The sequence below is a fragment of the Vulpes lagopus genome, chromosome 5 (genome assembly GCF_018345385.1).
Source record: "Vulpes lagopus strain Blue_001 chromosome 5, ASM1834538v1, whole genome shotgun sequence".
Lineage (NCBI taxonomy): Eukaryota > Metazoa > Chordata > Mammalia > Carnivora > Canidae > Vulpes > Vulpes lagopus.
Window position 1 is genome coordinate 49,820,130 of NC_054828.1, and position 12,746 is coordinate 49,832,875.

A 12,746-nucleotide genomic window follows, 5' to 3' on the forward strand; every position below is an offset into this window, starting at 1 on the left:
GTGAGGTGGCTGCACACGTTTCGGGCCCGGACAAGTGGCCCCGGGACAGGATCCCCGGGAAATAAATAAATTCATCCCGAGAGGGGCCGGGCGAGCCGGCGCTGGGGGGAAACGCGAGCTTTTGTTTTTTATGACAGCCGGGCAGCGCGGCTCTAATCAGCCCGGGGATTTATCTCCGGGCCTGTCAGCGTGTGTGCTTAAACTTTGCGGACTTCCCAGCCCTCAGAGTCGCGCCCCGAGGGCGGCCACCGGCCAAGAGCCCCCCAAAACCACCCATGCACCCTAAAGGTGTGCAGAACCGCAGCAGAAAGTTTGCAGCCGCGTGAAAAGCCACACTTAGGGGCGGGGAGGGCAGGGGGGCAGTATTTGGAATATTTTCCGTGCACTGCTTACCTGGAAACCCCCAGGCCAGGGATGTGGCCCTTCCAGGTGGGGTGGGGGGCAGTGGGGCTGAGAAGGGGGGAAGAGCGATGGGGGAGGAGAGTGTTTATGATCCCCACTTAGATGCTCTGTTGTTGTTTTAGCTATTTTTTTTTCTCCTTAAGAAATATAAACCTCTAGATGGTACCCAGTCGCTGCTATTAAGTTTTAGTGTTATTGCCATAAATCAAAATAACTCTATTTAACTGGTGTGTGTGTGTGTGTGTGTGCGGTGTAGGCTGGAGATGCTAGAGCTGTGACAGCCAATTTTCTGCAAACTAGGAATAGGGTGCTCATTCTTTTTGTATCTTTGCAGATGATTCAAGCCATACAAGTATTAAGGTTTCATCTGTTGGAATTAGAGAAGGTAATTCCTCTAGCCTCTTTTCCTATGGCTTTCTCCTCACCCCCCAAACTTGAGGGGGGTGGGGTAGGGTGGGGTGGGGGGGCAGGGTTCTGAATGGCTGAAGTTCAGGCTTCTGAGACATTTGCATAAATGTCTTTCTTTCTGGTAATTAGTGTCAAGGCCAATCTTAGCGTCCATTTCTCTTTGCAGTTTAATTACAATTTCAGCCACTAAAACCGGCATCTCAAATGCCCTAGCCTTGCATTCATTCTTAATACTTTGCTGGCTTTGTACAAATAGTTACAATTCTAGGCATCTCTCTTGATGTTTAGAATGCTGTTGTGAGTTTGCTTCACAGGTTATACCTTTGTGATCTCTTCTCTTCCTCTTCCCCCTTTTCTTTGCTACCTCTGGGTGGGTGGGTGGGTGGGTGGGGGAGTTTTGTTTAGTTTTAGTGAGTTTCTGGAAGACAGTCTGAGAGCAGCGGCAGGTCAGACACAGAGGAGAGGCGGAGGGAGGAGGAGTGGGCAGGGAGTCTGGAGGAGGTGGTGGGGGAGGCACATTAAACCTTTTGCAGAGACAAAGCAGAGTTGATAGTTGTGTCAATTTCTCGAATCTGAGAATCCTGCACACACCCCACCTTCACACTCAAGAAAGGGTGTGGGATAACATGATTTTGCTAGCTGTTCTATAAATCTCAGCAATAAAAACTTAATGCATTGTAATTCAAACTAACATTAAATTGCAAGCACACTGGGGTTTCTTGTGAGTTTTTGCATGTCAGGGATGCCCTAGGCCTGTAAGAGACCGCTCCACTGACACCTAAATATTTTGAAGCATTCTTTTTTCCTTTTATTTTTTTTAAATACAGTTTGATCCTTTTTTTTTTTTTTTTCTTTTGTGGCTGTAGGTGTTTTTCATATCATGAGTACCGGCAAGTTGATTTTCTCCTATTTTTTTAAAAACTATCCTAAAATATGCTTCTTAAGTGTAGAATCCCTAATTACAAATATTATAGGGACCTGGGCTGTCAGACAGATATTCTGTGCCACCACAGTACAGGTCCCTGTGAAAATGTGTATTATAGGCATACATCTATATTCACATTTTCCCTTAGACTCATTGGAAAAGAACTTATGATAAAGTAAGTGGATGAAATTAAATAGTTTACCTTAAATGTCACCCACGCGGGTCACCTCTCTAATGGCCACAGCCCTGGGAGCAGATGAATTTAACACGGGTGTTGAATATGTTGTAGCCTGTGAATCATCTTGTCACTGTCAATTTTCTGGGATATCTCTATTTTGCAAGAAAAGAAAGTTATTCCTAATTCTGGATGCGTCTGGGGGTCTCTGGAGGACAATTGCTCTGTGTTTCCCTATTTGGAAGTTTGGATCTCACAAGGGGGGTGGTTTGCACTTGTCAATGTCATTTATGCACTCCTGATTATATTTCCATTTTTTTATTTCTGTCATAATGTAGGTACACGAATTATGTGACAATTTCTGCCACCGGTATATTAGCTGTTTGAAAGGGAAAATGCCTATCGATTTGGTGATAGACGATAGAGAAGGAGGATCAAAATCAGACAGTGAAGATATAACAAGATCAGCAAATCTAACCGACCAGGTATGCGCTTTTCAATTTCAACGTCCCTAGGAAAAAAAAAATCCGTATGCATATTGCTTGCTGGGTCACTACCACCTCCTTTTATTATTTGCATATGATTAAGTCCCTTTTAGATACATTTCCATCGAAATGAAAATTTTTGAATAATGTGGCTATTATTGCTTCATTAAGGCTGGCTCTGGGATTCGACCTGGAGAGATGAGCTTGTAAAAGCTTTGCCTGCAAACTTGACCTGTTTCTTGTCGCTTTTAATTTTTGTCTTTATTTTATTTACCCTCTATAATAATGGGAGTGTTAACTGCCAGTGACCGCCTCTGATTGTAGGGCTTTGTTCTGGAGCATTTTTTCCCCCTTCTATTTCGAAGAAAAGAAAAGTGTAGGGTCTGCTTATTTCTTATTTTATTAGGAATAAACCCAAGATAGGTGGTCTAAGAGAGACAGCGAGGGTTTGAAATCTAGCAAATGCTGGCTATTTTCTCCCTGTCTATACGGTTCATTAGCCTGTCTTGTCAGTTTTCCTCGGCCGAACGCTTCTAGACCTCACTGAACATTGCTTTGTGCAGTGCTCGCTGCAAGCTCGCCCATTTTATTGTACTTAATAGAAAAAATAAGACCAGGCCGAGGTTATAAAAACAGATAAATATGGACGTTTCTCCTCCTCCTTGCCACTCATCCTCCAGCTGGTACGTGCACTGGGCCCTCTGGGTTGGCAGCTTTTGGAAGTGTCAGCGTCAGGGGCACCCCGGCGACTCCCTTGGTGTGGCGGTGGGGGACCTCGCGCCGCCTTGGCTCTCAACTGCCGGCCTTTGCTCGCTTCGCCCCCTCCTCTCTGGTCCTCCCTCCAGGCCCTTCTTCCGCTGCGTTGCTAAGTGGGGACGACTTTTATTTGGAGTTGCTGGGGGGATTTCTCTCCCTCTCTCACCCTAACACCGCTGTTTGCTCCCAGTCTCTCTCCCTCCCTCCTTCCCTCCCTCCCTCCCTTTCTCTCTCTCTCTCTCTCTCTCTCTCTCTCCCTCCCCTGTCGCTGCGTCTCTGGATTGGCCCAAAGAAGTTGCAAAAATGCAATGAAAGTGAAAACCTGAGGAGCGGGTGAGAGGAACCGGGCTCAGGACAGCTCTCCGCAGCGAATTGCTGCAAGGCGAATAGAGACTTGGGTTGCGGGTCTCTCTGGCCTCCCCCTACAGGAGCGAAGGCCTAGGGTTGTTTCTCTTTCTGACTCGGCACGTGAGTTCCGTCTTGGGGGGAGAGATCAGCCTGCCTTTGTTAAGCCAGAAGACAGCCAGGCCGGCAGTTTTCCTTTGCAAGCCCTGCCCTGATCACTGTTGGCTGGCGGCTGTCTTGTGGAGGGCTCGCAGGAGGGCCCGGCTCCTGGGTCTTGGTGTCATCCTAAAAGTTTTCTTGTCTCAACATCACCCTCTTAAAATAAATTCCCAGCTTGGATTTCTCTCGGTAATCCCGCGACAGAGGCCGAATCCTTCCTTTCCCCCAGAGCGGTGGGAGGCAGGCAGAGCTGAGCTTTAAAAACACCAGCGCGCTGGTTCTTTGCTATGATTTGGCAAGTTGCAAACTTTCGGCAGTGTAGACGGGTGCACGGGCCGGGCGGTCGGCGCAGCCCCTGTGCCGCCCGGCTGAGGTGGGAAAGCTGCGGGCTGCCCGGCCCGGCCCCGGCCCCGGCCCTGCGGGCTGCCGGCCTCCCTCCCGCCCGGCTCACCCGCCAGCCCTCGCCCCGGAGCTGTTCAATGCAGATTCCGCCGAGGAACCCTCGGGTAGCTGCTGTTGAATAAAAATTGTAATCCAACAAGCCTAACTAGAAAATGGGATTCTAAGAGCTCCGGAGTGCTGGGTACATAAAGCTATTTGAGCAAATTACAAGAATCGCTTAGGGGCACGAATGAAATCAACACTTTAATTGCCTCCAAAATGAAGATTTATACCCCATTTTCTCAACGAATCATTATTTTATTAAAGTCAAAGATAAAGGACCAAAGCTATGGGTTTTATTTGGGGAGGGGGGCGGGCGACACACACACATACACACAAAACTGATATGACGCCCGTTGAGTTTTCCGTCTGCTCCTGCGGGGAAACTTTGGTCGCCACCTTACTCTGAGCTGGGCAGGCTGGTAGGCAACTGCGTGGATGGAAATTCGCATCCGGCCCTCCTCCGCCCCCTGCAAAGGGAGAGGTGCCCGGCCCGCCCCACGGCCAGCTGGTGGGCTTCGCAGCTCCGGCCGAGCTCGTGGCGCTGTAGGCCCGGGCTCGTGGGCGCCTCGCGTGACCCCTGCAGCCCGCTGGGGCTTGGTCGGGAGGGCCCCAACCCCAAGGTCGTCCTTCCCGATGGCGCGATTCCCGGGAGCCAGGAGCCCGCGGGCCTGGCTTCTCTCTGTACCTGGGAGCGCAGAGCGCGGGGAACCCAGCCCCGGACCCGGAGAGGGGTCCCCTGCTCTGGGAGGGGCGTGGGGGAGCACAGAGAGGCCGGGCAACCAGGACCTCCCGCTGGGCACCAGTTTGCAGGTCCCTGGGGGGGCGCTGGACCCCCCCCCCCCAAAGCTCGGGGCCTGGCCACCTGTCTGCGAATGCGGCCCGGCCAGTTTGCACCCCTGCAGAGGGTGCGCTCCGGGACTGGATGCTTCAGGTGTGGTGCGAGCGCTGGTCCTCGTTAGCTCATTAACCCCGCTGTCTCTGGGGCCTGCTGGCGGCACGGTGTATTTTATTTTACTTTTATCCTGGGAGGGCGCGAAGGCTGCCACCGGCGCTGGGACCTAGGATCCACGACTTTGATACCCGCCGGTTTCCCGGAGGGCTAAGTCGGCGGATACCCATGTGGCCTTGTAGTGATGCTTGCTTTTCTTTTCTGTTCCTTTCCTTTTTAAAAAAAAATTTTTATCAGATTAAGACACCAGTAGAAGGCGTAATCTCGTTTATCCCCTACCTCAGTGTCCCCCTCCACTCCCTGACCCCGAGGAGCCAGGCCTGAGTCCCCTCCCGGGCGCCCTCTCCCGACCGCCTGGCTCCCAGCTCGGCCCGCACGCTTGTGATGCCCCGGACAGCGGGGGGACAGCAAGGGCCTGGGGTGGGGGGGACCCGGGCCTGGGCTGGGGCTGGGGCTGGGTGCGCCCTGGGAGCCTAGCGGAGAGGAGCATGGGTGCCAGGCGTCGAGGCAAGGGTTGGGCCGGCTGTCAGTGCGGGAAGGAAGCGGGGACGCCTGTTGGGGGGACTCAGGGTGCCGCTGAGGGCGTCAGGAGGGGTTAGGCGGCCAAGGGCCTGGCCGCCCAGGCGTTAGACTTTAGGTCGAGCTCCCAGGAGGAGCGGGGAATGGAGTCTTCCTCCCCAGGGCCCTATGCTGTTTGCCACTCCTTGAATCTAAGCATTTTCCACCCCAAGAACCGGTCCGGAGACTGGGGAGACAGGGGTGAAGAGTCTCGGGGGCCCCTAGGCTGCCAAGGAGGTGGGCACGCCTGCTGGGGGGAGCGCACAGACTAGCTGGGCCTGTGCTCGGGCTTCCCACAAGCAGCGGGAGGCAAAAGAAATGGTCCCCTTGGATTACAATTTTTATTCAACAGCAGCTCTCCGGGGGGTCCTCAGCTGAATCTGCATTTAACAGCTCTTGGGCGAGGGCTGACGGGCTGCACAGGGCGCCCTGTTGCATGTTAATCCAGATTTGTGCCTGACATCTGGGGAGAGTAATGTGGCTCAAGGAGATGGAACCAGAAAGCCACGCACGCCAGGCAGGTTAAATGCCAAGTGCTGCTAAACTCCCAGGGGAGGAGGATCGGCCTCCGGGGCTGCGCGGCCCAGGCTGGAGAGCGCCAGGCCCGGGGCCTCGGGGATCCGGGGCAGCCTTGGGCCAGTGAGCTTCGGTTCCCAAGTGGGCTACGAAAACCCTGGTGGCGATTGTTTTATCTTAGATGTTGTTTCTAAAGCATCTTTTGAGTTAAAAATTCTGAAAACTGAACTTGGACTTGACTGAAAACGCCCCCTCCCTGCAAAGTGGGGTAGGGATGCATCCAAGGGAGATTTAAGTTTTCTCTTTTGGGGAGGTGTCATGGTAAGGAACAGGGATGAGAGAGAGGGCAAGGGACAGCCTAGCGTCCTTGATGAATTGAATCTGCTGCTTCAGAAAAAAAATAGATGAGGCCATTGGATATTTACTAATACTAGAAATGCAGGCAATTTGTTTTCATCCAATAAGAAAACTGGCCACAAACAGCAAGAGACAGGAAGAGGGTCCCTTTGTCAGGTAGTTTGTTTCTAAATGCTTACACATGGACACATCTTATTTAAATTGTAAATACTTCACAGGGTCCCAATTAATGCCTTTGTCTTGGAAACTCTCAGTCCACCTCCTGACATCGATGGGGGTCTTAGATTCATCTGACTTTACTTTTTGGTTGTTGTAATGGGTCATGTGTTGTACTCTTAATTCCTTTTTTTTTTTTTTTTTGAAATATGTGAAGGGAAATTATGGCAAGATTCTCTTTAATGATTAAATAATAAGGTGTTGACTGCTTGTCACTACATTGGCTAATTGGGGACGTTCATTCTAGGCCCTTATGGCTTAGTATCCTTGGAATTAAAACTTAGTTGTTTACCAGGTGTGTTTTTATTGTTGCTTTCTGATTGGCTTTGGAAATTCTTAATTCCAGGATAGTTAACATACAGTGTTATATTAGTTTCAGGTGTATGATACAGTGGTTCAATGGTTCCGTATATTACTCAGCGTGCATCAAGGTAAATGTGCGCTTAATCTGATTGGCTTTTAGCGTGTTATCTGTGTGTGAATTTCAGAGTAGGGACGTATTGATTCCTAATCGGGGCACTTAAAGAACATGTTAGGAAAAGCAAGAGAGGGGTATATGCAGATGGGGTGTGATCAATTACGTTGTTAAATGTCTGTAAATCTAAATGCTAATAGTACAAAAGTTATTCCCTTTTGGTGGCGCGTCTCTGTCTGTCTGTCTGTCTCTCTCTCAAGTGGAAGTCACTAGTGCAAGTTCCATGGTTAATGGGAAGGGATGATGCTAATGCTGCTTTGTAGAAGTAAAGCCGTAACAGTAACTATTGTTCAGTGATTTAACTAGCTCTGCAGCAATAGGTCACTCAAATAGCAATCCCTCTCCCACCAGAATGACTCCATTGCTCATGATTTGGAAATATATGGAGTGGTTGTGTGCACTGTTGCTATCGGTCCTAACTTAGAGACTTTTATTAGGAAACGTGGAGAAGCTTACATAGTAGAGGAAGAAGAGTAGGAGAAGGAAGAAAAAATGGATTAACATATGGGCACTGCTTTCCAAAAAGTAACAGATATCATGCTGTAATTGCCCAACTTTGAAAATAAACACATTTTAAATCATTATATTTTCAAACCCTTGCATGTTTAAATGTTAAAATGTTTGTCATGGTCCGAAAGATTTAAAACACAGCTGTTGCTGGGTGAGGGAAGGAAAATTATGCGGAAAAAAAAAAAAAAACCCTCCGTATTCTTAAAAACAAAGACTATTTGTGGCCCCACAGTAGAAACAGGCTTATTAAGGTCAAGCAGATGGGCTAAAATATTGCCACGAGACCTACTGCAGTAAAACTAGCATACCTTCCCTCGCAGGTAGACGGGGAGAAACCGTGAAGAACACATAACAAGTTTTATTAAGACACTTGTCATAAATGAAAATATTGTCAACATGACTTCAAATGAAGTATTTTTGTATTGGCGATGTTATGCCTTCCATTGCAATAACAATATTTTCTTACGAAACGTAAATATGTCAAACAAATGTGAAATGCTTAAGTTTTAATAAATGATCATTTAATCATCAAACACAACCCAAGTATGTATACAGAAACTTTTAAAGGAAAGTCGGCGTGCTGCCAAATTCCTATAGAGACTAGCAGGGGAATGATCAAAAAATGAACAGAAAATAAGACTTCCTGTAAGAAGGTCTATAATTCAACATTATTTGACTCCACTGTCAGGGAAATAGTTGAAGGATAGTAAACTGATACCATTCTCATTCATTTTTGTTACACAGTCTTAAATGTTTGCAGTTGTAGCATTTTACATGGCCTTTTTCAGATTATGATATCTGTCATATTTGTATCAAAGTATTACTTGCATTTATATTATAATCGAAACAATTTTTTTGGTCATTCCTCCTGAGTGCAAAAATTTAATTCGGTATTTAAAAATTACATCAAGACTAGAAAGTATTCTGTTACAGATAAAGAAATAAAAGTAAAATACACGTGACTCTGTATTTGATAGCTGTACAGATGTCAGACTCACAGGTTTTCAAAATCCCAAGTAAAACAACACTGCTGTAAATCACGTAGGGCTTGGTGTTCTTACTCAGCAGGACCCATCAGGATATAATAAAGTTAGAGTCTGGAACACAAAATACAGTCTTCCAAATTTGAATTTTAATACTAATTCCAAAATTGGACTTTTGGAATCCGGTAAGAATTTGAATATTTTGTTATCCTTAATATTTGTGAATAAACCTTGCATGTGTAAAATCAGTTTGGGAAAATTCAAGCAGATAAGTGTGTGTGTATGTAGTGTAAAAATATCCTTCATTGAAAGTGCCATGATTTCAGGGGTATAGGAATTTGCCACAGCTTTTTCGAGTCTTAAACAGCCTCTTCAGGAAGTATACCTATGTTGGGCAAATTGCTGTATTTCCCACACTTGCAAATTTGACATTTTAATAAATGGTGCAAAGAATGCCGTGTGAAATAAGCAAGAATATAGTCATTTAAAAATTTGTCACTAGAATCCAATTTCAATCAATTTAATGCATTCATGTGTGCAGAATTAAAGCAATTGGCAACACTTTACTAGACTCTCTCTGAACACTTCCCCCCCCCCCAAAATAGCATTTCTTAATCTAAGAAATATATTCTTATTAAGGGAGAACACAAGAGTGCAAATCTTCTGAACTTGTTTTATATTCCTGGACTTCTTGGTTAAGAATTCCTAAAATTGTCTACAGCATACATTAAAAGTTTATTCTCTGATGGAGAAAAAGCTTAATTCTACATTTATTGAATTATATACCTATTGTTCCTTGGCATCATGAATATATATAGTTAAATGCAAGTTATAGCCTGAACTAAGTGATTAACTCTCTTCAAGATATGAAATAATCCTGCTATGACTTTTCCATGGCATATGCACCACTGTGTATGCCATAAACTAATGGAGGATAAATAAATTGTGGAAATAAATTCTATATTATTTATAATCCTCAAAAACACATTTCTATGATTGATTCTCCCGTTGGTACTTTTCGTGACTCTATTTACAAGCAACGGGATTTATAATCATGAGATAAAGAACCTTTATCTCATGTGGGAAACGTCACGGTTCTTTAAAAAACCTAAATGAAATCATAGTTTACCTCAGAAAGGAAGGGCTGTTACTATTAATAAGTTTACTAAGTAGTACTCTGAAAATCGCCGTGACTTTTTATGAGTTTACCAAGCTTAAGCAACAGTTTTAGTCTCCCTACTTTTTTTTTTTTTTCATTTTGACACGATACAGAGTCCTACATTTTACAATGGATTTCAACATACGTTATTTTGACTCATTTAGAAGATTGTGGTAGGTAGGTAATTAACATTTTGAGCGACATTAGAATGATTCCCGGACAACACATGACTTGGGATTAATCGTTACTGATGAATTCTCATTTCTCTAGCTTTTTCCCTTATACTTTACCAACCGCACGTGGTTGCCTGTTTATTATTAGTTTTTAAAAATCTTGGTTGGTGGATATTATTTAGCAAAGGAGGGCTCTGGTTCTTTCTTCCTAATCACTTCTTTCCCACCGTTTGGTAAGATCGCCTAGGCCTGAGATTTGAACTTGAACTAGCTTGCTGGGTCTCATTTCCCTATTTGAGCACCTTGTGGGCTATTACCCACACGTGGGTTTATTTTCCTGCAAAGATGAAAAATGTTACTCACTTTAGAACAGGAACGAGTAGAGAACCAAAGTCATCAAATACTCCCAGCCTGTGCTTTACAATTAGGAGAAAAACTGAAAACTGTTGTTCTTGTTTGCCTTCCCTAGGGCTCTGAATACTTGATATAAAGATTCATATCAGCCCTTTTGTGTTCTTCCTCTTAAGGCCTAAATGTTTATTTTCAGTGACTGTATTCTTAACGGATAGTCCATATTTGTTCCCAGACCTCCACGATTTGCATTTTATTCTGCATTTGCATTCACATTATGTCCCACAGAAACTCTTTCAAGTGAAGTGAGTTTATGACTATTATGAAACTGTGGAAAATGAAGTTTATAATGAAATCGACACAGTCATCAAAAGGGACAATGAAGGGAGCAATTTGATGCAAACCCAGAGTTTTCTTATGCCATCCCAACTTGTGAAAGGCTTATCTCTCTTTCTTAAAAAAATATTAGAAGCTGAATGAATAAGAAGTTCTCCGACAATAAAACTCCTCCTAATGTCTCCATAACTATTTGGATGTCTTCTCGAACATTAACTTAATTTGATAGACAAGCTATAATTAACTGTGACCTATAGTGTTTTCTGTTATTCAGAGACTATTCCTTAGCGATTTGAAAACTTAATTTCCAACTAAATGGTGTACAATGTCTGACGTTCTAAAGGCCTACTTATACCATTTACAAGAAGTGGAAATAGTTCGTGTGTCTCTGGGGCTTCAAAGGGAGACTCTTTGAGGGTGGGGACTCACAATTTTTACAATGTAAAATCCTAGCAAACTAGTGCAGGTGGGCTTTGGGGGTGGGGGGGATTTTTTTTTTTTTTTTAAAGTAGCCTTCCTTTCTATTCACTGCAATGTTACAAGTTATTTACAGGGAAGAAAAAAACAAAACAAAACAAAACAAACCACTGTGTTTCTTGAGACAAAAACTCATACATGACATTTTAAGTCTAGTTATTTTATTGACCATGAAAACCAGTCGTGTAGGGAGAGAATTAAAAATTGCGGCAAATAGGTAGGATGCCGCGATCAGAATAGAAACGTTAGTGGTAAAATTAAATTGGGTATTTTGGGCTTAGTTGAAACATTGACTTGAAAGTTCCCGCCAGATCTGAAATTGTTTTAAAACCCCTGCTTCAGAATATGTTAGTGTGAGAACTTTGTGATAATTCCCCCACTGAACATTACTTTCATTTGAAATTGCTCATTCATAAGAGACTCCGTCTCATGAGTAGCCACCCTGCCCTTCACTCTTGAACAGTTCAGATAAGCGTATTATTTATTTACAGTCTATCGTATCCATTATTTATGGGAAATATGCTATAAGTGTACAGAGCATATGGAATTTATCTTTGAGAGATATAGGTGGTATCTCCACCCAAAGTGGCATAACCCTAAGTAGATAATAGGGTTGCCCTCGGTGTGCAGATAAGGATCATCTCTTAGAGCATCATTACGTGTTTGCATGTCATAATTCCAGATGCAAATGCATTTTTCTATTTTCATTTTAATTGTCAGAGTTTCCTTGGCTCTAGCTTCTGCCGAAGAGAATCAGGAGTTTTACATTCTGAATTGGTCTTGGTGATAAATTCATATGTTTGAGGACAAAAAAAAATAAGATGTATATGAGCAGCAGATACATTAACCCCTTCATTTCTTTCAGTGTGCTTCTTTGTCCCTTAACGTGTTTACAATTTTTTTTGAAGAATTTTGTCCATGAAATTTTAACACTACTTGTGGACTTGGTGGCTTGGCCTATTGTTTCGCCACATTTGGGGATTTTGTAAGCTGTGTGCAATAACAGAATCAACAAGAAAAATCTCAGACTCATTGTGTCCTGCACTTCCTTGCGGAGAATAATAGAGACATCTAGACTGCGCTTGTTCTATGCATATCAAGTGTATTGTTGGTGTTCAAGTATTTTTTATTCTGATAATTATTCAAAGCCAGTAACAATCTGCATTTGAGCGAGTATAAACATTTTTATTCTGGAATTTGGAATTTGCAGCAACTCAATTTTATTTTCCAAATTACCCTGCCATTTCAATTAGGTGCATTGTTCTTCACTCTTCTGTTTCGACATTCTGAAGGTTTGCTTGCCACCCTAATAGTGAGTTGTTTGAGTGTTTAATATTTATTGAGGGCATGTAAAGAACGTGCCAATAGAAAAAGAGGAGAATAAAACATTAAGAAATCAATTATGAGGCTTTTCTTCACTTGTAGTATACTTCTAATACTCTACATACTCGATAACTGCTAAAATAGTATGAACAGCCTCAGAATAATAGCCTTGGATATGGCTGAAGAATGGCATTCTGATGAACTGGAATCCCTTAAAAAGTGAACCAACAGCAAAACGCGGGCTCCTGCTTCTTGAATCCACAA

At 44.3% G+C, this 12,746-nt stretch overlaps 1 protein-coding gene across 11 annotated transcripts in view; it reads left to right on the plus strand.

The window, feature by feature from the left end:
• MEIS1 (Meis homeobox 1) overlaps positions 1-12,746 on the plus strand; it is a 144,165-nt gene that overhangs the window by 14,577 nt on the left and 116,842 nt on the right. For all 11 annotated transcript variants that reach the window (XM_041755626.1, XM_041755623.1, XM_041755624.1 and 8 more), the window contains 2 exons: positions 737-787; positions 2,249-2,395. In XM_041755626.1, the coding sequence (XP_041611560.1) occupies positions 737-787; positions 2,249-2,395 (198 nt within the window). The remainder of the gene's footprint in view (positions 1-736; positions 788-2,248; positions 2,396-12,746) is intronic.